The 24807-nt window shown below is 47.5% G+C and overlaps 1 protein-coding gene across 2 annotated transcripts in view; it reads left to right on the top strand.

The window, feature by feature from the left end:
- Positions 1 to 6955: 6955 nt before the first annotated feature.
- Positions 6956 to 24807, top strand: part of SLC8A1 (solute carrier family 8 member A1) — a 114139-nt gene continuing 96287 nt past the window's right edge. For both annotated transcript variants that reach the window (XM_027889222.1, XM_027889221.1), the window contains exons 1-2: positions 6956 to 7011; positions 17277 to 19112. In XM_027889222.1, the coding sequence (XP_027745023.1) occupies positions 17278 to 19112 (1835 nt within the window). In that variant the 5' untranslated portion in view covers positions 6956 to 7011; position 17277. The remainder of the gene's footprint in view (positions 7012 to 17276; positions 19113 to 24807) is intronic.

Below are 24807 nucleotides of genomic sequence, written 5' to 3'. Positions count from 1 at the left end.
CAGGAGCAGGAGCTCATTTGGATAAGCAGAAATACAGGAGAGGGAAGAAGTCAGAACTTGCACAATTTGCACATATGCACTCACCCCTCCATGCCCCTCCAGCACATACAAACACAGGGATACAGCCTCAGAACCTTAAACAGATTTGCCAGAAGCTGGGTTCATCTTCTGATAAGAGTAGAAGACTTCTGTAAGGCACTTGGGGATTTCTAACCATGAGGCAGGTGGCAAAGGAGCCTCTTTAATCATTTTAAAACATCATTACAATCCCAGAAAGCCATGATAAAACTATTCCGCTCAGTGCAGCTTTCAAACAGACCATGTTTGAAATTCCAAGAGGTAAACAGAAGCACTGAAAGAAGAATGTGGTCTTACAAATGATGCAGTTTCATTTCTCCAAAATCTGCTGGAAAATCCCCAAACCCATAACCATTAAGCAATCAGGAAGTTAAATCTGGTTTTCTCATGTTTATTTCTCTTTTTTTCTTTTTTCTTTTTTTTTTTTAATTACATTGTCTTTGCATACAGGGCTTCAGTTACTCTGTTTAGGGCATGCAGCACTGGTTACTACCTCACCACTTGTTGAGCACGCACCACAGAGAGGACACGCATTTTTGGTTCGTTCATCTTCAGAAGAAAATAAAATAAGTGGAACAAACTGTGCCAAAATAGCAAGATCTGTGTGTGCACCAGTGCTGGTCCCTGGCCAATGGGCTAACATTTAAGCTGTGGGAAAAGAAGGAAACTGGTACAAGAACCATGCTTCAGTCTCAGCTGTTCCGGTGGTGGAGTCAACCAGGAACAAGGGCACAGACCTTCTCCAAGGTGCCTTTAGAAGAATGAGGAGCACAGAAATTCCCAGCCACATGGGTCCTTGTGGCCTAAAATTGACTGCTGCATGCTGATAACAGCAGATAGCATGTTCCTTGACACTGGTCTGTCCCCAGGATTCACAGGCTCATCTCTGTCAGAGCTGGCCAGTGCTGGAGGGACACCTAGCCAGGCAAGGCCACTTGGAGGTGAAACAAGACAGAGCTGAGACAGGGGTTGGTAAAGTCAAAGCAGCAAGGAGTCAGGGAAGATTTCTGACCACCCTCAAGGACAGCAGATTAGAGTCCATTATAGTGAAGAAATGTTTCCCTTTAAAAGAAGTAATTTTGCATCTTCTCAGCTAAGGGGCTTGGTTTTTGCAAGGTGTTCCCCCAGCTTTCTTGACATGTAATATATAAATGAAATATAAATAATGTGCTTTATGCAGCTGAGGTCAGTTGCTTCTCACTTTTAATAAAAAAAAGTCTATATTCCCTGCTCAAGGCTGGCAAATAGATGATAAAATCAGGGGCTGCAGCCAGAGTCGTGCACTGTGTCTGATTCACGCTGCACTTCCCACTAATCGCTTGCACACAGATCAAATGAGGAATATGGCTTCATGTGGCCAGATCTGCTGAGGAAGCATCACAGTCTCCAGTTTGCAGGACACAGCTCCCACATCTTGCCATATAGCACTTGCACTTCCATTTTTCTAAAAGTCCCAGCTCCTGGAGTCGTATGATTACATATCACTCTTTTTTTTCTTTGAACTTACTTTTGGTTGCCAAGTAAATTGGAAAGCACCAAACCTCCAGGTTTCAAAAGCAGAAGGCAAATCCAGAGAACATGGTGTTTGTTACTTCTTAATTCTGAATTTGGGTGGGGAGGGGGATTATTTTTTTCTCAAGCTATCTTTTTTTCCAAAAGGACAACTTTGGAATGTTGGTGAAAAGAGCTGGAGCATCAGGTGGAAAGTGCTAGTGCCTATTTGGTTGTTGTCCTGCCCCAGGGCTGGCACAATGCACTTCCATGGCCCCTTGCAGGGAGGCAGCAGAGTCACTAGGCTATTGCTTTCACTGGGAAACACATTTCAGTTGATCTTGCATCTGTGTTCTTAGTTCCTGTATTCTGCAGTTTCGTAACAGCAAAACAAAGCCTCACTGGTGTCGTGGTTTTGGTGGGCAAAGATGCTAAGGGCCAGGCAGTTCAACAGGGGACTTCATTTTTCCATGACTCAGTGACTCCAGCTAGGAGCTGTTTTTTGCCTGAGAAGTGGAAGTGAGATGCTCCTATTAGCATGCACTGCTCTTGAGACAAATGACAGCTGCCAGAAGGCATTTTTGTTTCTACCACTTTGAGAAGACTAAGGAGACAGTTTGCATGTTGTACATCTCTTACAATAAGCTCAGGTGCTGAAGTCATTCTGTGCACATACTGAATTTTTCTGGATATGTCTAGTGACCAGAAAGCAGTTTTCTCAAAAAGAAAAAATTCTGAAGAAGAACTTGAAGAGCGTATGGCTTTTTTTGCAGACAAGATGTTTGCAAAATACATGCAACTCTTCCCATTTCCAAGCTCCCTGAGTTCACATCCAGCTCCTCTAACTACTTTCAAATCTCAAGCAGCAGGTGGTTTCCAGTGCAAAAACTCTTTTGTGCTCAGCAAAATTTGGCCAGTCACTGCTTCTTCCAGGAAAATTCTCTCCCAAGCTGATAAATGCTATGCTTATGAATTAGTCCACTGGATTTATTGTTTAAACCTTCATAAAACACAGCATAGAGCAAGTATTCGAAGGAAAGCTTAGAAGCGCCACAAGCATGGTTTCTCCAGTTACCTCTGCAGGGTCTAAAAGCACTGGAGTGACAGCAAACCATAAGCTCCTGATTTTTCACAGGTGTTCCAAAACATTCCACTGAGCACTGCCTTCTCCCTGGAATACAGTCTATACTCTCGGTTCTCCAGGGGAGAAGATACCTTTCACTCATCTAAGTCCTCTGGCCAGCTGATGGACAACTGTCATGCAATCAGACATCCCTGGGATCATCAAGACTCAGACCAGGTACTTAGAAACAGTTAAGGAGGCACTACCTGGAAAGCTCAAAAAGAAATATATGATGTCCAGTGCATAAAACTGCCCTTCCTATTCACTGCTGTGTCCCACTCCATTTCCCATATTTCTAAATGCCTGATTTTTCCTCCTAATAGCAAAGGCAAGTTTGGAGGTGTCAGTGACAGTGAGTGCTGAAATCACTGGAAACTATGTTTCTGAGCATCTTTTTTAGAAACACCACTCTCCAGGATTCTCCAGATTTCTGCCAAGAGCATGTATAGGAGAGGCAGAGAATGTTCAGTGAGCACATGCCCAAGTCTACTGCAGCGAGGAGCAAAGACAGATGGATGGCAAGCCAGAGGTGACAACCCATCTGCTTCTGCAGGACCTCTCTGGCATCTTCTGAGAGACTCAAGGAAAACCATGATCAGAGATAAAACTAGTCAGTGAGGACTCACTGGTTATTCTCCAGCATTATCTGAACCCAAAAGCTGGAGCAGAAACCAAAGCATTCCACTGAGTAGATATTGGAAACAGGGCCAAGAAAGGGCAGTAGGATGGCTGCTTGGAGGTGATCATGCTCCGGCTGAGCTGAAGACTAACCTTGCCCTGACCTCTTATCTCCTTTACAGGGAATATAAAGCAGAAATTTTTCAAGCAAAGAAGTAATTGAGGTTTTGCGTCCCTCACCTCTAAACTGTGTAGCAGCTCAGATGTCTCTTTTTCACAAGGCATCAGGCAGAGAATTGGCCTTCACCATTCTGTCCCATTCTCAGTATTCCACAGTCCACTAACCCCATTCTTTCCAGGGACAAATAGTCTTTCTGCTCTACATATGTAGACAATACCCAGAAACCTCCTCCAGCAACTGCAGAGAGATGCAGGCTGCTGTCGGAGAGAGCTGTGGGTGTGCATGAATGAGTGAGTGAATGAATGAATGAACCATTCGCTAGTATTGGCATGAGAATCTCCATGATTTTGGGATGACTAATTAGTGGTTATAAGCATGTTTGCAATGGTAGGCGTTCACTTCCATGACTGCAAAGAGAGATAGGGAAGTAAAGGTAGCTGGAGGAAACTGCTACCTCTCCCAGCACAGCCCAGACTGCAATCGTGCTGAAGCATAGATGTGCCTACACCGTGACAAACTTGCTGTGTCAGGACGTGAGGAGTCTTGTTGCATTTTTGCCTAGAGCATCAGGGAGACCACGGGAGCATTTGCTCAGCTTGCCCAGCAGATTTCACAGCCCATGCAGGACTCTATTCTGTCACAGCTATTTCAGCAGGCTTGGCTGAGAAAAAGCAGTGTGAACCATGGACACTGCAGTGTGGAGCAGTCCTGTAACACAGTATCTCCTTTCATCAATTGGATTCATTGTGTCTCCTACTCCCTGACTTCCACTCTTTTCTTTCAGAGCCTAACTCCACCTTTCTCTTGGAGACTGTAAAAAATGAAGGTCTGAATTCCCTGGAAAGGGGTGTGTAAAGGACTGGGAAGTGGGGCACATCTTATCCCAGGCTCCCAGTTTCATATTCCTCCTAACCTTTTCAAGCAGATGAAATTTGCTCTCGTGTTCAGGTGGGATAATTCTGCTTCACCTTTTCTGTCCCAGAGCCTCTAAGGCTGGGTGATACAAAGGGTTCATATGCATGGACTTAATGGGCATCACCACAAACACTGACAGACTCTTGTTTTCTTCAGATCCCCTTGAATGGCACAAAAATCCCACAGCTGAAGCAGCTTTACTGAGAATCTCAGCAGGAGGCACTGGGAGACAGGAACACTCACTGGAAGCTGCAGATAGAGGCAAGCTGGGAGGAACTGAGTATATGCCTGGCTCTTCAGAGGGCAGCTCACCAGTGGATCCCCATTAGCAAAGTTTGGTCTTGGTGACCCGGAGAAGTTGGATACTGTATTCACTGAAAGAGCAGGGAGTAGGTCAGCAAAATTACTGAGGGAACTGGGAAGCTTTAGGGAGAACTTCATGACTAAAATCTGAGTTCCACTGCTACTGTTGCAGTGATTAGATTTCAGTATGCAGAGTGAAAAGCAACAGCAGGGATTGTGTTCGCTGCAACCATGCCAATTTTTTTCTTCTCACACTATCCTTTTGCCAGGCCAGCTTGTGCAGCACCTTGCATCCTGTAGCCACTGCCAAAACCAAATGCCACTGATACACATCCAGTGCTCTGCTCAGTTCCTGATCAGAGCACAGCACTGTGCATGCTGTACACATTTAGCTGTGCTCATTTTATATCAATGGCCCTGCTGGGAGAACTGAGTACCATCAAAGTACCCCACAGGGGCAGATGCAACCCTATCCCTCCTCTGAAGAGTTTTAAATCAAAGGAGGTGAGACAGAAAATCAGTTAGCTACTGGACACAAAACCATGGGCTTTTTCTAAACCAAATTCTTATATGGAAGTGCCTTTCATTCCATATGTAGGCAATAAGCTTTTAAAGTAAGACCAAATCTAAATAATATCAATAACAGCTGTGACATTAAGTAGATGGTTTGTTGCTTGGTCTGTTCATCACAAAGTGCTTTACAAAGGAGTTTTGTGACACTGTCCATGTCTTGCACCTCACCTTGAAAAGAGAAATATAGTTTTCCATCTCTGCTGAAGGGCATGATGGTGCAAAAATCTTAAAAAAAATGTTTTTTGAAAGTAAGGAAGAAAAGCACAGATAAAATCCAAAGGTAAAATTCTGGGTTTCTGTCTCACCAGTGGTGACAAAAATCACAGGCACAGCTAACAATATAAGAGGGAAAAGGTCTAAGAGGGTACAGGAACTAAAATAATGTCTCTACTTTTCCACAGTTCTTGTTGTACCTGAGGATCTGGGCGTTGAGGGCTAGTCAAGGTCACTGGGTACTTGCAACGACCAATGTGAGAAATATTAGCTGTGGTCCTATTTTAAGTTCCTAAAGTCAGAGAGTTTTGCCTGGAGGGTGGGACAATGGGTTCATCTGCTCCTTGCTGGAGCCAGCGAAGGGTGGAGGAGTCATTCAGGCATGGTGAAAGGGGAATTGCCCACAGGAAGGACACTTGGGCCAGCCTGAGGTGCAGTAAGTCCTTCTCTGCCAGGCTGCTGCTCTCCTGCAAGACGTCCCCACTGCTGATAACCCTTCTGCAGGTACAGGAGGGTCTGTGGGTTTAAGGGCTGCCCAAATTGCCAGATGTGAGGGCAGTTCCCAGGAAGGTCCTAATTGACACATATGCTCCTTGCCTGTCACCCCATGTCCCACACTGTCCTCTGCAAACACCTCAACTCTGAGGATGGGTTAAGGGAGTGAGTCCCAACCCAGGTGTGCCTGGGATGCTCCTGGCCTCCTGCCTCCCCACAGGGGCCATGGGCAGCACTGTGGGGCACGGGGACAGGCACAGCAAGGCACTCCTTGCACACGCACCCGAGGTTCTCTTCTCGCCATCTCTCCCAGGGCTTGCTCCTTCCTGCGGAGTGCAAATGGGTTCGGGATTGCCCTGGCGGGCTGCAGGGCGGCCGGGGGATGCAACGAGCCACGGTGGGCAGGACCTGACAGGTCAGGGTGGGCTGGGCTGGAGTCAGGCAGGGCACGGATGGGAACTGTCCCGGTCAGGAGGGGCAGGGCTGGGGGCAGGCAGGGCAGGGCTGGGGAACTGCCCCAGGCAGAGAAGGCAGGGTGGGCAGGGCTGCTGGGGGTGGTTCCGCAACCAGCCCTGCCTTTCAAAGTCCCTCGATCCGAGGAGGAAATCGGGAAATATTTCCAGCAGCAGGAGGACGAGGAGGAGGGCTGAAGCTGCTGCCGCGGAGGAGGGAGGTTTCTCCCTGCCCGCGCATCGCGGCGGAGGGATGCGGAGGGAGGGGAGGCTGCCTGCGGGGCTGGTCGGCTGAGCGCATCCCGGGGGCGCTGCGCGCGCGCGCGCGCGTGTGTGTGTGTGTGTGTGTGTGTGTGTGTGTGCGCGCGCTCCCTCCATCCATCCTTTCATCCCTCCCTCCCTTCCTTCCTCCCTTCTCCCTCCCTCCCTCCCTCCCTCCCTCCCTCTCTCTCTCCCTCCCGCCCGCCGCCGCGCCTCAGCCGCGCACCGGGGCTCCGCCGCCCGCCCCGCCGCGATGCCCCGCCGCTGCTGATCCGACCCCGGCGACGCCCGCTCCCTCCCCCCGCCAGGTAGGACCGAGACCGACCGGCCGTCGCCCCGGCCCTGCCCAGCGCGACGGGTCCCCCGGCGCCTGGACACTGCTTTCTACACCGGGGTCGGAGTGCCGGGGGAGGCTGGGGCGGGCGGGCCGGGATGGGAGACCCAGAGCCGTGTGGGAGCGGATGGGGAGGCGGGGGTAGGATGCTCACACATCCACACACACCAGAGAATGTTTTTTACAACCCAACCACGGCACCTTTAGGCAGGCGATGGGGCTCGCCCCCCTCCCCCGCCGGCCAATCGCGATATGTCGCGAAGGGAGGCGCGGCTGCGGCGGAGGGTTGCCTCCCCGCTACCCCAAGAGCCGGGTGTTGCTGGGCAGGGGACTGGAGCAAATCTCCTTCCCCGGGGGGCTTACGGGCGCATCCCTCCATGCGCGGCGGGGTGCGGTGCCTCCGCCTGGCCGGGGCTGTGCGTGCCTCCGGGCAGGGCTGCTTTTCCTGCCTTGAAGCGGTTCCTGAGGTGAGTGGTCGGAGGCACCTGCAGCCACGCTGAAATTTCCATTTTCGTCTCGAGCATCATGTGTTATTAGGGGCTGGCATTAAGCAGCGCTCATCACGCAGGCTTTGTCTAGGTGGAAGCATGGCTGGGGCTCTTCCGTCATCTTGAGTTTAATTCTTTATTCGCAGCCTTGTTGCTTCCCTCCCCACCGAGCCATGCAAAACCACTCCACACTCTGCTCTGTCTCAAAGGCGAAAGCAAACTGCCAAAATGTTGCAGAAATGCAGCAAGCACTAGGGAGAATTGGAGTCTGAAAATGAAAGCTGTAGTAAACCCACAAGGTCACAGGCATGTGGGTGCAAGTGTGTGATGTCAGGGGACCTCTTTCCTTGCACTTTGCAGGAAGATGTTCCTCCAGTCCCAGATACTGAAAATTTGCTAGTCAGGCAATGGAAATGAAGTCTAAGAGACGCTGGGATTCTTTGAGTGCTCTCCTGACACTTGCTTAGGTATTCATGTGCTTTTTGTCAACCCCACAAAGAGAAGAGATGCACTTTTATTTAGAAAAGGGAAGCAGGGACACTTGCATGTTGATGTGATGGTGGCAACCAGGAAAAAAAAAAAAAAAGCTGTTCTATATGGCTTTAGCTGGAAGGTGGATATCGCCAGAGAAAGGGATTTGTGGTCCCTTGGGAGCATCTATGAAGCATTTCTTTCTCCCCTTTCCTTCTGAATGATTCTTCAGTAGCAGCTTTGTCCCTTGTTCAACACAGACATTTAGTCCAAATAGGAAAATAACGTAGCATTTCTTGAGCCATAACCTGCCAACCAAACCATGAACCCCCACCACCAACTCCCCAGGAAAGCTGATACATTGTCTGACTCCTCTTACACCACACCAGCTCTGTTTCTCTGGAGACGTAAACAACTCCCAAGTCAGAGTTGGGAAGCCACGTTGGCCAAAGTTTCCTCTCTACCAGGGTTTGCATTCAAGATACCTGAGGAGGTTGGAAGTACTCTTTATGTCAAGCATCTCTGAATGCCAACACCAAGTAACACAGTTTTAAGGTGATTAAACTTTGCTTTCTTCTCTCTACCCCCACTTTCGCTAAGGTTTTTGTGATTTATTGGCTGTGAATTGCTCCTGAGACTTATATAGGCTGCACCTAGTTTTCTCTCCTGGTACTGCTGTACGTGACATGGCACAAACTTTGGCTTATGTCCTTGCTTTGGGGAGTCTCTACATCACTTTAAATGATGTTGTAAAGGCACAGCCATTTCTCTGCCTTTTGTAGTGTCCAGATCTGCTCAGGGCTTTCAGAGTTGCAGTTTTCTGGCACTGCATCTAGGACAGAATTTGGTTTTCTGCTGTGGTTTTGAGGGGATACCGTCCTGATGGCTTACCAGGGTAAAGCCATTGTTCTCCAGCATCCCAAAGAAATTTAGATCCTGTAATAAAGCCTAGTGATCCTCAAGACACAAGCACCACTGGACAGCCAACCAACAAGTTGGTCATAGACAACACGTGTCTACGGCTCTCCTTGCGACTGGTACAGGGAACAACCTGGAGCCCTGTTCAAGCTCAACATGCCATAATCTGCATGTGCTCCCAGCTCATGGACACTGGTGCCCACAGCTGTGCAAAGCCAGGCTCCACCTGGGTCTGCTGCAGGATACTCAGAGTGCTGTGCTGTTGAGACTCTGGCATCCAGTATGGGCTGACCCCACTGACCAGTCTTTCCCTTGCAGAGGTATCTCTCCAGCTATTTTCAGGAAGCTTGTAGGAACTTGGCTTTTTCTGCTATCTCTATCCCTCTGGTGATTTAGCTGAAATTGGAAAGAAGGGGGAGCGATGTGAACCGACAGACAGACATGGAAACTGTGATTTCATATGCCCGACTTCCTAAGGAAACCTGGCTACAAATAGAAGTGAGATTTGGTGCTGCAAAGAGCTCCTGGGGAGACAGAGAAGGAGGGAGAATCTGAGGAGAAGGGAGAGGTGGTTAACCTTGTGTTTGAGGTAGGCAATGAAGGCCTGGCACACACTTTGGCTTAGATTCCCTTTCCTGAGATCTGGTGGTCTAAAAGCTGGGCGTCTGCTCAGCACTAGCATTCAGCTCCCTCTAGAGTCAGCCGTGCCAGAGCTGTGCCTTTGGACGGTGACTCTCCTGGGAGGTGCTGCCACTCTTCCCCAGCCAGGGCCAGTCATGTAGATGGTGGATGAAGCATGCCAGGGTGAGCCTTTGCCCAGACTAACCTGCCCAGCTTCTGTGTAGTACCATGTCTGAATCACAGGTCAACACGTTCCCATGGACATCTCCCAGCTCTTCATCTCTGGATGGTCTCAGGGAGCTGGGGCTGGGGATTTGTCTCTGCTCCCTTGAAGCTTTCTGTTCCTGCAGAGACTAGGAGAGCATCCTGCTGCACAGAGGACCCACACACAGCTACAAACCCAATGCAAAAGTAGTCCCAGAGGTAGGAATGGACACAGGCATAGAAGAAAGCAACAGGCCTGTTAATTACTCCCTTCTGGCCCCTTTGGGGCACCTCTGGGAAGATACTTCCCTCCCAGGCTACCCAGGAACCTCAGGCTTATTAGCAGTGTTTTATTGTCCCAGCACTCTCAGGAGATGCTCTTCCCATTTTACATAGGGAGACACAGAGCACAGGGAGATAAAGAGCTACCCTAAGATCGCACAGGGAGTCTGTCTGCAAGGCAGCCTCAAAGCCGCTGCTGATGGAGACCAGGCAGACTGCACTGTGCTTAAATCAGCAAGGGAGATCCCCAGGCAGAGAGGAAGGTGTTCGCAACCGAGGAGGAATCATAGGGAAGAGCCTGATGCTGCTTGATAAAGAAGAGACCAAAGGCAGGTGGTAAGGATAGAGATACGGTCTGGAGACAGCAGCAAGTAGGAAGGGAGATGTAGAAATGTAGTATATTTCTCCCTTGCTTCTTATTTTCTGGCATATTCCTTGCTGAAATCTTGAGTCGTGGGGGAAAGGGACAATTTGATACTTGATCTCTATGCAGGAAAAGCAAGACTCTAATCTCCCTGACAAATACTTCTAAGCTCATTCTCTGCAAACTGCCCCCAAATTCACCAATATGGTTGAAATTTTATGTCCTGGATGTTTTGTTTTCTCTATTTATCTGTTTATTTTGGAGAGTTGCTGGGGACATTGTGGGAGGAGATTGGATTCTTCATTGAAGAGATAGGATACTTGGAAAAATCAGTTGCAGACTGATAATTATTCTTACTTTTTAATGTCCTTTACAGAAAACAGGGTGGCCTGATGTGTTTTTTACTTGATTGGATCCATGGAGGGCCTGTGCCTCTGACTATATTTGGAAAGATTTTGATGTTTTTTGTACTGATGCAATCAGGATGCTGATGGCCTGGAAATCATTTTCCTGATGTGGAGATCTGGAGGGTCATGGGCAGGGGATGCCAACAGGCTGTGCCTGTTTTGGAGCGGCAGAGCTGGGTGGAAGGAAGCAGGAGCCAGGCAGAGCTGGAGCAGGGAAGTGAGCCAAGGGTTTTCCAAGCTGTGTTTAAAGTGCTGTCACGCTGTGCAGCCCTGAGTAGCAACAGAGTATTTGGACTTAGCAGCTTTCCTCCTCCATTGGCCTGGATGTTCAGCCAGTGTGGGGGTAGGGTCTTCTTCCTGCCTTGATGGCTAAATCTCACAGCTGTCAGGAGCTAAGTTTTACCAAAGCTGTGCCATGGGGTCATCATCAAGATCAGTAGTGAAGCCAGCACAGTGGCTGCCTAGATAAATCTCCAAGCACCCCATACCTCCTTGCATGACTGTTGACATCCGTTTTGTGTCCCTTGGCTGGACCTGGGCTCTTGCCTGGTTTGCTGATTGATGGTCAGAGACCAGACAATTTATTTGGTGGGGTTTTTCTTTCCAATAGTCATGTTTTTTTCACAGTACAGGCTTTGCCCAAGCTGCCTGCTGTAAAGCAGATTACTGCTTTCAATGAGGCATGGTGTATAGGCTTCAGCAGGACCAGGAAGAGTCAGTAGGAGAGGAGAGGTCTACTACCCTCCAGAGATGGGACAGTGAGTGTAAGTCCCATGTGTGGAAGAAAGGTATGCAGTGCTTTCTCCTGGGAATTCTGGTTATTGCTTGCAGTAGGCTCTTTAAGTGCTACTCTGCTGCAAGAGAAGCTGGGAAGGAGGTTCTGCGACTTGGAGACTTCAGGTCTGACCATGGGGTAGGAGCCTAGGGCATGGCGGGGTCGGGGACGTTTGTTGGCCAGGAGAGCCTGCCTTTTTGGGGCTTGATGTCTTTTCCCCAGAGACAGTGGAAGAAGAATGAGCAGCCAACTTGCTCTTAGGCTCTGTTTGTCTAGCTTGCAGTCTGGCTGTGCCTTGCAGTAACTACTAGCTGCTTCTTTGTCAGTTTTTGGCCCCTCTGGCTGAAGGGAGACTGTCTTTCTCCTGCCTCTGACACTTGCAAAGGGCAGTTTGAGCTGCTTTCTCTGTCTCTCTGCACCAGTGCTCTCTCACTAGGAAAAGGTCCTCTCTGTCTCTGACTGTGGGATGTGGAAGGGCTGTCTGGGAGTCCCCATGGTGTTGCAACACGCTCCTGGTTGTGTTCCCACATCATGCTGAAAAGCAGCCACTCTCATGTGAACAGCAAACTTTTTACTGGCCCCAGCAAGCAACCATGCACCCTGTGGGGAGAGGGTAATGCTCCAACCTTCTGTACACCAGGAGGACAGCTGTGAGGACACCTTCTTCCATACAAGCTTCCAGTAAATCCACAGTAGTGGTGTTTATTATGAACTGATGTCACAGTGGGGTAGCATCGGCAGTGGCTGTAATGGTGCGAACACTGCTGTGTTACAGCTGCTCTGTACAGGTTTTCTATTGAATGCTGGGAAAAAAATTCCCCATGGAAAGTCTCTCAGTCTCTCTTTGTGTGGCCATTCATTCCTTGTGAGCCCAGGCCATTTTCTTCCTTGCCCAATCCTTCTGTAACTAAAGTGTCTGGATTAGTGTTTTTTCAGTACTCTTAAAAATAATGGTGCTTCCAGTGGTCATAGACCTGTGTGTGATACGAAGGCATAGGAAAATAATAGGAAGGGTCTTACAGTGAATATTTCAAGGCTGAAATGCCCCAGTGGAGCTAGGACTTTTGGGGGGCTGCAGCAAAGCAAAAGCTGTGCTTTGTTTAAATCCAGAGCAGCTTTCAGGCTCATTTTGCATGCAGCGACAAACCGGCCTGAAGGAGCAATGCTGTCAGAGAAAGATCAGAGCAGAGTCTAAAAGGCTGTTTCCTCCCTATCTGGCAGCTCCTGAGCTGGGGGGCAGGAGTATGAGCTGGCAATATGAGCTCTCTCCTACCAATTTGTAAAACTTAGAGCTCCCATGTCCAGCAGGGAGGCAAGTATCTCTGCAGCCCTCTAGCCCTGCTGTAAGCAACAACTGCCCTCCTGGTGTTTCACAACACCAAGGTTGGAATAAAGGCTAGTCCATTGCCTTGAAGCTACATCTAAACTGAGCTTGCTGTGCAGCCTCTCATGGGCTTTCCTCCCTTACCGTGCAAAGCGGCTTGCTGGCACCCCTGGGGAGCTCGTTGCAAAAGAGAAGGGGCTCAGCTGCAACTTCAGGAGAACCCAGGTTGGGCTCTGTCTCTCCTGGCTAGCTCTAGCTTTCCCTTAAAGCTCTCCAGTAGCCCCAAGACAGTTCCACTCCTGCAGTGGTAAAAAGGGCTCTAGGTGCTTTCCCTGAGCATCAGGTAGTGCTTATGGCAGGGCTGTGCTGGCCCAGGATGGTGGTTTGGGATTTTTCACCACACATGTAAGACCAGCACCGAGCTCCAGAGCAGCCTGTGTCTCTGCCCAGTGCTGCTATGATAGATCTGATCCCAGAGGCTTTGGGGTAGTACCCCCAAGGCCACAAGCACCATTGCAGGCAGAGTTTGCCAGGGCTGCCAGCATCAGCACCAGCACTTGCTTTTATTGTTGATGGCCAGGATGGGAAATGCAATTGAGACATCTTAATGAAAAGCTAACAAAGCTGGGTTTGGAGGGAGGGCTGTTCTTCTAGTAACCTTGCTTCTCGTTATAGAATAATGTAAATGATTTGTCTGGGAATGTTCCTACCACAGTGTGCTGACCACAGGCTGAGACCCTAGGCAAATGCAGAGTAAGAGGGTCTCTGGGGACCAAGCTGTTTATTTGGGATTGTACTGATAAGAAATTATGATGATTTAATAGCAGCTGTTTCTCTGAGATATTCTGAGTGTCAGGCTCTGGCTGCATATGTGTAACTAGCATGTTGTGGACAAACATTTTCTGGCCCTCCCTAATTCCTGAGCTTCACTGTGAATTGGTTTAATTAGGAAAGCTGGTGATGGTATGTCAATCTTGTTTGATGACCACACCACAAAATGATGGAGAAAGTAGAGCAGAGAGCTGGGGGACACTACTGTTGCTCAAAGAAGGCACACTGATGCAGCCAATGGATTTCTCTTCCAAAGCTCCAACCATTTCTTATGCCTCTGAGCTATCTAGAAAAGTTCCACATTTCTTACCTCCTGCCATCTGAGGGAAAAATATTGTTTGTACATGACGTGTTGGTTGGAAATGCCAGAAAGATGGACTGCTCAGATGCAAACCTCTAGACCTTTTTTCCTCTTGTTTAACATAATATAGGACTTGATTTAAAAAAACCCCAACCAAATAGAAAAAAACAAACCCCAAATCAACTTGTATTAGAATGTTTAAAAGGGAAGAACATGGGAAATAAAGTTCAAATGACTTATTAATTTGATCTGATGCGTGTCTTTTTTTCTGGATGAGACTTCCAGTAAGACTTCCTTTTGAGATTGTAGACTTGGTCCAAATTGTGATGGGACTCTCCTATGACCTAAATCAGTGACCCAAAGCATAATATTTTTTTCTAGAACCATCTGTTTCCTCTTCTTGCCAAGGGGATTTCACAATGCCTGATTGCTCTGAATAATTGTACATGTGCAGGGATATGACTTGCCACAGGGAGAAAAATTACCTGAACAAGGGCAGGTGGATGCTCTTGAGTTTTTTTGAAGAAAATACTACCCTTTAGAGGGAGAGGGTGAAGAACCATGGAGCTGAGTAATATCTTATGCCCACAATGAATTTTTTTAAACCTACATATTTAAAAAGGAAACAAAGCTACACTTACAAGCTATCTGGGATAAACAGAGTAGGTACCAAGTCAGCCTGTGTTTTGACAGCCCCCTTATCAAATGTCTCTGTGATTTGGTTTGGTGCAATGTGAAACATGAGAGTACAGATGTTGGGTGACTAATTCATGCTTCAGCTATACTTCAGTGACCATGAATGCACATCTGTTTCAACTTAGCTATCTGCTGAATGGCCTGCAACAACAAGGTACTCTTCTTTACAAACGTCATGTTTTCATTTTTTTTTTTACTTTGAATTTGTAAGCAGTGATTACAGTTTGCATTTGAGAAAGCAGAAGGCACCCAGGGACTGTGATCAGGGGTGCAGCGTTTAGGGCTTCTGAATTCAGCAGTAAGAACTTTTTTTTGTAGCATTTGCAGGATTTCCAACACAAACAACTTTCTTTTAAATCTATCTTTCTACAAGAGATTTGCTTTTTCTTGTTCATCTTATCTGTTCTTATCACCCAGCTCTCTGACTTACTTATTTCCTCCACTATGTACCCTTTTCTTTTCTTAATTACAAAACTGGGGAGCGGGGGTTGGAGGCAGACCAACAGTTCCTGGTGAGAAAATGTCATTTATATAAAACTGCCTTGATAAATTCTCAGTATTTTTCTTCCAGACCAATAATCCTACTACAGCATCCATAAATAAAAGCAAACAGAGGAGAGGGCTTTGATCCACCATTACAATGTCTCCTTTGGAGTAGATCCCACAACATGGGTGCAGGATGGTACCCATTGCTTCCTCCAGTCAGGTGTTCACTTGTGCACAGCCTTGTCTCTGTGTAATATGCCCCTGCCATAACAAGGAGGGGTGATTTGTCATGGGGGAGAAGGAGATGGTGGTGGTGACCAGGTGCTTTTCTTCAAGGAGGTGTTGGTGTGTTCCTGTTTAGGAGGGCAAATGCTTCTCCTCAGGAATGCCTGCCTGTACTATTGCAGTCAGCAATGCAGCATGTGTAGCCTGTTCTGTGGCTGGAAAGGCAGCCTGTGTCCCAAGCTGTGCTGTGAAACAAGACTTCTTTCAGAAGGAAGAGGGAAGGTATTCTTAGCCATTCCATTTGGGTCCCGATCACTATGACTGGGCCCAGATGACAGCTGGGATGCTGTCACTGGGTGCCACCTTTAGTGTGAATGGGTTGATCTGTGTCTCCCAGTGCATGCAGCTGTGAGCTGTCAGACCTGGTGTGTTTTTGCTGGAGACCAGGCAGATGGCAAATGGTAGGGTGACACCTGCCAGGCGCTGCAAAGACTGTGCTTGAGGAGGCATTGACTTGGTTTCTTGCTTGTGTCCCATCTCTGGTACGGGCCTGGAAATGAGATCCTTCTCTTAGAAGTTAAACCCTTTCATGGCTGAGCATTTTTTTCTTCCTTTCAAGGGTGTGGGTTTTTATGAGCAAAACCAGTTCAGCTTTTTGTATTTTCCAGCAAAGTCAAGGTATCGATGTACTCATTTTCCTCTCTTCATAGAAACATTTCAAGCACTGCGTGATTAAATTAATTTGGATTGGAGAAGCAGAGTATAGCAAAGGCTCTCCTTAAGGAGAAAATATAGCTTTAATAACTAGGGATCTGGCTTTTATTGGCTGGTAAAATTGAGAATGTAACACTGAGCATGCTCGATTTTTGCACTAAGCATCTCTTTGTACTTAAAGGCATCTGTTCTGTCAGTTTATGCACTGTTAACTAACTACAAACCTCTTTAACAGCTCCTCTAAGTTGCTGGAAAATCCTGAGGCAGGATAAGGGCAAGTATGGCTGTCATGCCTGATGACTGATGTTGTAAATGGAGTGAGAAAGGCCCTTGAAGGGGAAGCCATCGAAGCTGACCAAGTGGGAAAAGAGCACAGGGACATGTTTCGTCTCTAAGCATGCCAAGAGAGCCAGGCTTCGATGCATATGGGGCTCTTTCCAGTTTTGGGAAGGTGCAAAGTGATGCGCTGTGGAAGGAATGGCTCCAAAATCATTAATTACAGACTGTCCTTCTGGTGCACCTTATGACCAAGTTACTGTTAAGAATAAGGTTTTGCCAGGGCTTGAGAGTTCACTTTGTGCAGATTTCTGATGCGGAGTAGATGTTTAGGAGGACTGTCAGCAAGAAAAGACTGTGAAATACATAGATTACAGTGATTTAAAATGGCAAGTATAAAAATATTTTTTAAACATGATGAGGGGATAGTAGATTTCTCTGCCATCTCCTGCTCTTACCCTGAATTCCAGTGAGAGAATGCACTGTAATTTTGAAATGGGAAACACTTCTGCCAGCTGTGAAGGAGAATGATGGGCTTTAATTAGATGAGGAAAAAGAAAATGCAGTTGAAATAGGCTTTCAGCAAAGAGAAAGAAACATCACAGTTGCTAAAGGGGGTAGGTGCTATCCCACTGGTAGCATCTGATTCCACCCTTGTTCAGGTGACTGAACTAGATAATTCCTACACAGAAAACATCAGTAATCATAACAAAGTGGGCTCATTCGATGGGTCTTCTTGCATAATGGGATAACTTGACTATATGTTTGGGAAAAATGGGAAATAAAGAAGCTGGAGAGGAAAATCTGTAATCTCTGGTTGGCCTCACCTAATGCATCTTTCCTTTTGCCTCTGCAGGATGAGGATGTCTGGGATCTGTTCGGAGGAAGTGGCCATGTTGCGAGTAATTCACCCACCCACCTTCCCGGTGAGCTTTCAGCTCCTGAGCCTTGCGCTGCTGCTGCTCTTCCATGCAGAGGGCATACATGCGGAGAGCCCCAGTGAACTGCCAGGGAACGACACTGAGGAGTGCGCTGGCTCGTACATCTGCAAAAAGGGTGTGATTTTACCAATATGGGAACCTCAAGACCCCTCATTTGGTGACAAAATCGCTCGGGCAACGGTGTATTTTGTAGCGATGGTGTATATGTTCCTGGGAGTTTCTATCATAGCTGACCGCTTCATGTCCTCCATCGAAGTCATTACATCCCAAGAGCGAGAAATAACCATCAAGAAGCCCAATGGCGAGACCAGCAAAACCACTGTGAGGATCTGGAACGAGACTGTTTCCAATCTCACACTGATGGCCTTGGGCTCATCCGCCCCTGAGATTCTCCTGTCTGTCATCGAAGTGTGCGGCCACGGCTTCACAGCAGGGGACCTGGGGCCAAGCACGATTGTGGGAAGTGCTGCCTTTAACATGTTTGTCATAATTGCAATATGTGTGTACGTGGTTCCAGATGGAGAGATAAGGAAGATCAAGCACTTGCGAGTGTTTTTTGTTACGGCAGCCTGGAGCATCTTTGCCTACACTTGGCTTTACATTATTTTATCTGTGTCTTCACCTGGGATTGTGGAGGTTTGGGAAGGCTTGCTCACCTTCTTCTTCTTCCCCATCTGTGTGGTGTTTGCCTGGATAGCTGACAGGAGGCTTTTGTTTTACAAGTACGTCTACAAGAAATACCGAGCTGGCAAGCAGAGAGGCATGATCATAGAGCATGAAGGTGACCGGCCCTCCTCCAAAGCTGATATTGAGATGGACGGAAAGGTTGCTAATTCTCATGTGGAGAACTTTTTGGATGGGACACTGGTGTTGGAAGTGGACGAGAAAGATCAGGATGATGAGGAAGCCAGAAGGGAAATGGCTCGGATCTTGAAGGAGCTGAAACAAAAGCACCCAGACAAGGAAATTGAACAGCTTATAGAGCTGGCCAACTACCAGGTCCTGAGCCAGCAACAGAAGAGCAGGGCCTTTTACCGCATCCAGGCCACTCGGCTCATGACTGGAGCTGGCAACATCTTGAAGAGACATGCTGCAGACCAGGCCCGCAAAGCTGTCAGCATGCACGAGGTCAACAGTGAGGTGACCGAAAATGATCCCATCAGCAAGCTCTATTTTGAGCAGGGTACCTACCAGTGTTTGGAGAACTGCGGCACTGTGGCCCTGACCATCATTCGCCGGGGAGGCGACTTGACCAACACAGTGTACGTTGACTTCCGGACAGAGGACGGAACGGCTAATGCCGGCTCCGACTACGAATTCACTGAAGGGACAGTGGTCTTCAAGCCTGGAGAGACTCAGAAGGAAATCCGTGTTGGCATAATCGATGATGACATATTTGAGGAGGATGAGAATTTCCTGGTACATCTCAGCAATGTCCGTGTGAGCACTGAGGCCTCAGATGAGGGCGTCCCTGAGGCCAGTCGTGTCTCAACACTCGCCTGCTTGGGATCACCGTCTACTGCCACTGTCACCATTTTTGATGATGACCATGCTGGTATCTTCACCTTTGAGGAGCCAGTAACACACATCAGTGAAAGTGTAGGAACCATGGAAGTGAAAGTGTTGCGAACCTCCGGTGCACGAGGAAATGTTATTGTGCCCTACAAAACCATTGAAGGCTCAGCCAAAGGTGGAGGAGAGGACTTCGAAGACACCTGTGGGGAGCTGGAGTTCCAGAATGATGAGATAGTGTAAGTGAAGGCTTTACTTTTTTCTTACAGTCTCTGTTTCTCCTGAAATGAAATGCACTTGGCTCCCAGAGCTGCACTAGAGGTTTTTGGGTGCCAGCATATTGCAGTAAACCATGAATAACCATATGTGCTTCAGGGAGCCTGAAATGCTGCGTTCCTGCCTTGCTAACAGGCCAGAATGTGCCTGGTCAGGGGCACTCCACCATTCAGCACCAGGGAGGTGGAACTGATGCAGGACCCCAACCTCCTGCACTGTACCCATGTGCTGAGCAGACCCTATAGCCTCAGCTCTGTAGTGGAGCAGAGAACAAAACCAAGATGCCTATGACCACCCAGTCACAAGGACCTGTCTTGCGAAGGGCTTAAACTGAATGTATGAATTGTGGTACCTACTTCCCCTTTCCTGTTGAGGGTCATGTCATCCAGGACTGGGCCACAATCAGTTCTACTGCTCAGAGCTTTGTTGAAGGTCATTTCACCTCCTCCTCTTCTAAAGGCTGTAGGTCTGGGTCATTGTCCAATACATGTCGTGAAAAAATGTTGTCATGTACGGAAGTCACTTGGTTAGGATGCAACTGCAGCCACATTTGGCTGCTTGCCGAGTGAAAAAAGAGGCTGAAAGCTACTCCAGAGTGTTGCTCTGTGGATAGTGGAAAAAATTAGTAGCCCTGTACCCTTATTACATTATGTGGAGAATATAAATTAGCTCAATAAATCGTGGTAGAAAACATCTATCCTTGGGTATGTCACAAAGACATTTCCTTGCCCAGCTGGTGTTCTGGGAGGAGCAGGCATTGGGAGTCCTGTTATTTCAGCCTCAGGCTCTTCCTACAGCGAAGTCTGTGTTGGCAGATCAGTCCCTGCCAACAGGGACTTACCTGTGTAGCACAAAACCACTGCATAGAACTTAAAGCACTCACTGATAAAGGGCACTGCAGTGTCGGAGGAGAGCTAACTGTTGGCTTGAGTGTCATGTATTGTGCTACTGTGGTCTCCTGGAAGTTGAGACGGACCCATGGTGAGTGCCAAGAGTGGTCTTTGTGTTCTGTCTGTTACCTTTTCTGCTACATGTGCAGAGGGAGAATGAAATTTTATCATAAAACTTCTTAAAGTAGGGGGGAGAAAAAAGGATTTATACCACTTGGGATTTTGACTTCCCAGGGAAGAACTGAGCAAGAGGTTCACAGCTCCAGCAATCTGGAGGCCAGAACATGCGTGTTGCTCACACAAGGGTCAAAAGCACATGGTTCCTGGTTCCTGAATGATAACTGTAGTAAGAGGAATGCAGTTCTTTGATTATATTTTTCCCATTTTGGGAGAAGCAGGGAGTTGTCTGCAGAGATGCAATAAACTAGGCTATAAGAATATCTCCCAAAGGCTCTTTAGTTTTTATCCAGGCTCTTTAGTTTTTATCCAGGTCACTCAGCACTAGCAAAACTGGGCTACTAGTACTTAGACTTTGATGTTTGTTCTCAGTTCTCATAGGATGTGACATGTTTACATGGCAGGCCAAACACACAGGCTCTGCAACTGTGCTCAGCGGGGCTTGGACTCCCCCTTGTCTTGTATCCATCACTCTGGTCAGAATCTCTGTGCTGTCCTTCATCCAAAACCTGTGTCTGTGCTCTCTGTTGGTGCTCAATCTGTGATGTGGGGTTCTGCAGTAGGATGGTGATGCCTTCTTCCTGGCACTGCTGTGCCTACTGCCTCTGGTGGTGGCCTTCCCTTCACTATGCTATCCACTACTGACTTCTGCCAACAGGGCAGTAACCAAGGGGTGTGCTGGAAATGAGCTGACCACATCCTGCTGGGTCTGCTGCCTGGCCTACTGGGGTGTGCTGGTGTGCCCTCACCAGGACAGCAAGCCTCCTCCTTCCTCTTTTTACTGGCTGTCAGTATGTGCACTGCAGGCACAAAACAGGGGAAAACAGCTTTCTTGGAAACTTGTGTGTTTTTTTTTCTGTGCAGATGCCATCGTATCTCTATTGCCTTTGAACTATCTCTCCCTGTAATCACAGGGAGGGATGATACACAGGAAGCACCATTTTAGGAGTTCACAGTGTGGTACAGATGCTTGGGGAATGGTGAGTAAGGAGATGGTTGACTGCAGGGCCAATTATTGACTGGGGGGTTTTCTCCATTCAGGTGGGAGAGGACATGCACAGTATGAAACTCATTGTACATACTCCAAACTGTGTCTGAAAGGCAGTACATATTAGTCTAAAACTTAGGTGCTACAGTCCATGTTTAGGTGTTGGAAGGTACAATCTGACTTGCAGAAGATTTCCTGCAGGCCCATGTTTGCAGCCACAAATGTAGGGCAGCCCTGCAGCACAGAAGCTGAGTGGTCCTGACACTGAGCTGCTGCTTACAGGCATCCTCCCTTGGAAGAATTCGCCCCAGTGGTAATAAAGAAGATATGCTAGCACAATATGTGGATTATAGAGCTAAAGCCTGTTTACTCTGTCATTGCTTGATAGTGCCTGTGCTTTAGCTAAATCACAGTTATGTAGAATGGTGCAATGCCCTAGCACATTGGATTCAATAGAGCTCTAAAATTTCAGTTTTTCCCATGCTCTGTTGGCCAAGAGATGTCTTTGCTGCCCTTTCTAAAGGTCTTTAGTGGCTCTTCAGCTCTGCCATTCAGGTCTGTATCAATCAGCTTGGTAAAATTGAGTAAGATGTGTTTTTCTGGGGCACTAATAACAAAGGTAGGGCAGTACAGGGAGACACGAAGATAAAAGAAAAGCATGCACAAACCTCTATTATTAGAAGGCAGGCTTGCTGGTAAGTCCCAGTAAAATTAGAAAGCACTGGAAGGACCCTGATCCTCTGAGAGACCTTCCTCTGGTTCCCAAAAAGCCTAATTATGTAATATGTTGTTTGTTTGCAGTGTCCAGAGAGTCTTTCCCATTTGGCAGTCTGTTGACGTCCCCCTTCCCAGAGTACACAGAATAGCTGTTTAACTGCTGACGCCATGCTACTTCGTTCGTTTAAACAAACATCTCATTCTGATGCTACCAAAAAAGATGTGTAATGGAGAAGATGCTGGTCCTCCTCTGGAATATTTTATCCTGGCTCTGCCTTTTGGGGTGATGCTTTTCTACTCCTTGTTCCTGAAACACAGCTTGTGTGTTCAGGGGATGCATATTACCAAGTGAAAGAAACAGCATTTAAATGTGTTTTGCAAAGGGGTTACCTGTGTTTGCGTGACAAATCGTTCCAAGCTGTGTGGGAAAGCTTAAGATTTTTGACTGGGGTTCAGCAAGGTCAGTCTCTGTGGTGCTGCACGGGTCCCTGGGGCTCTGAGACATTGCTGCAGGACAAGGTACTATGATTTAAAGTGTTAGAGAGAGCCTTCCCTCTGGGACCATCCTTAACAAGGTGACTCCAGCCTTGTCTTGCATCTCCATTAACGATTAAAGTGTTCTTGATGAGAACATGGAGATGTGTAGTTGTAGGCTCTTCCTGCCCACTTGCCCACTATTGTGATCATAGAAGAGGTCCTTGGTTCATCTAGCCAGGCTATTTTTATCTCCTGACTGAATGCTAAATAATTCAAAAGAAGTCCAGTTTCCTATATTAGAGGAGGAAGCACTCCTTCTCTCAGCTGATATCCCATCAGTTCTTCTCCTTTCTATCTTGAGCATCAGGAGGGGTACCCCTTCCAGATGTGAATGCAAAGCTATATGAAAACAGTGTGTTCTTTCGTATTCAAAAAATTGTAATTTTTTTAGAGATAACTAGAGATCTATTACAATCTGCATTCCAGATATCTGCACACACACCCTAAAAGAAAAGATTTTACTGCAATTATGTCAGTGAAGAAGGTGGCACATACAGTTATGTGGACAACCAGTCAAACTCATAATTCACCAAAGCTCCTGTAAATGATTGGAAAATCTTAAGTCAAATTATCTCTGGTTCCTAGTTTAGCCATTTTTATAAGAGATGTCTACTGCAAGTTTAGGAAGTGACAGAGATGCTCACTGAATCTGACTTGCCCAAGTTAGCTTTGATATTTCTCTGGAAGCATAAATCTAGGAGCCAAATGCTAACAGAGACAAAATCACCAGCTAAATCCTCTAATTTTTTAGGGGAAGCATCCCCAGACATCATACAGGCTCCTCCCAAGAGCCCTTTAAATATGTCCATGTCAATAAATATAGATTATGGCAGGAGGGTAACTAAGTGGTACCGATTCTCTAAGTATCCCTTTTCCAAAAGACGCTGGGTGAGGCATTTCTAAAGAAACAGTAAAAACAATATCCTGACTCAGCCCTGGGACCCCTCTATCTCAGTTTTGCATCTGTGGCCTGCAGCTTCAGAGAAAAAAAATAAAGCCTTCATCATGGGCAGCCTTGCATTAGGAGGCAGTTGAAGAGCAGGGTGTCTTCTGCAGCGGCAGAGACGCAGCTGTAAACCAGGCTGAAGGGGAAGCAAACAAACATTCCCCTTTGCAGGTTTCATTGTTGGACACATTCTCTTACTCTTTGTGGTCCCACTTTGTTTGGCTGGACCAATGTGCATCCCCCTCACTCAACAGCCCCAACTTTGCAGAGGGTTAATGTATGGTAGCACAGTGTGAGATATCAAAATAGACCAAATAAAGATTAAACTCTTATTTGGCCTGCTTCCAGAGCCCAGCTTGGGGTTTAGAGAGTGTTTTCCCCTCACCAGTGGAAGTATTGCCTGGCATCGTGGGATTTGCAGGCAGTACAAATATGGCCACCCGGATCTAGAGCTTGAATCCTTGGCAGGAGCATCCAGTGCTCCTGGTCCACCCAGTAGAAGTCCAGCTTATGGAAGGTAGCCCTGTGGCCCACAGCAGGGGTCTGAGTAGGTGTGTTGCTCCATGCTGGGGCATGGCATAGGGGCCTGTTTCCCTTTCCAGGGGACTTTCGAGGAGGAGTTCTCTGGGTCTGAAATGTATCATTGCTTTGGTTCCTGAAGGCCAAAAGCTGGTTGACCCTCTTAAGAGGGGAAGATGCAGCTATAATAGGGCTGTCTTTTCTTTTTCTCCTCTTCATTCAAACAACGTTTAGTCTTTCCTGACCATGGCTTAGTATCTCCCAGCCCTGGGCATTTTTCTTAAACTGCATGGACAACCCTGTACATTTCTGTTAGGAGGCATCAAGGAAATGAGGTGTGAACACATGTTGTTCACAGACCTTCTCTCTGTTCTGTGCCCAAGACAGGTCTCAAGCCTGTGAAGCACATACATGCAGCTGAGTCTCCAAGCGTCTCGTGGCCTGGTCTGGTCCTCTGCTCCCTGGAGCAAAAGCCAGTGGGTCTGCTCCTGTCGCACATCGTCACGGTGTTGCGGGAAAAGTCCTGCCTGTAGCTTGCTTGGGCAGGGCGAACATGGGATGCTGCAAACTGTGCTGTTTGCCCAAATAAGTCAGGAAATCTAGGAACTTGATTTGGTGATGTCTCCTGTGGAGGGGCTCAGGCAGCAAAGTTGTGTCATTGGATGAAGGAAGTTGTTCCAGGATATCACTGGGGGTGAATGGGGCAGGGGAGAAGGGTGAGGACAAGAGTGGTTAGCTCTCACTGAACAACTGACACAGTTTTTGTCCTTGAAAAACCAATGTTTCCTTATTTGTAATGAACTGTTGTTGGCAATTTACTGCTGCCAGCTGCATCTCTGTGGTTGATTAAGGGAGCTTGGATCTTAAATATGTAATAACTCCCT

The sequence above is a fragment of the Empidonax traillii genome, unplaced genomic scaffold (assembly GCF_003031625.1).
Source record: "Empidonax traillii isolate 1590-97213 ecotype Southwest subspecies unplaced genomic scaffold, ASM303162v1 scaffold256:size688067, whole genome shotgun sequence".
In the NCBI taxonomy this organism is placed as follows: Eukaryota; Metazoa; Chordata; class Aves; order Passeriformes; family Tyrannidae; genus Empidonax; species Empidonax traillii.
The sequence above is the reverse complement of the archived record's forward strand: the minus strand, read 5'-3'. Positions and strand labels throughout refer to the sequence as shown.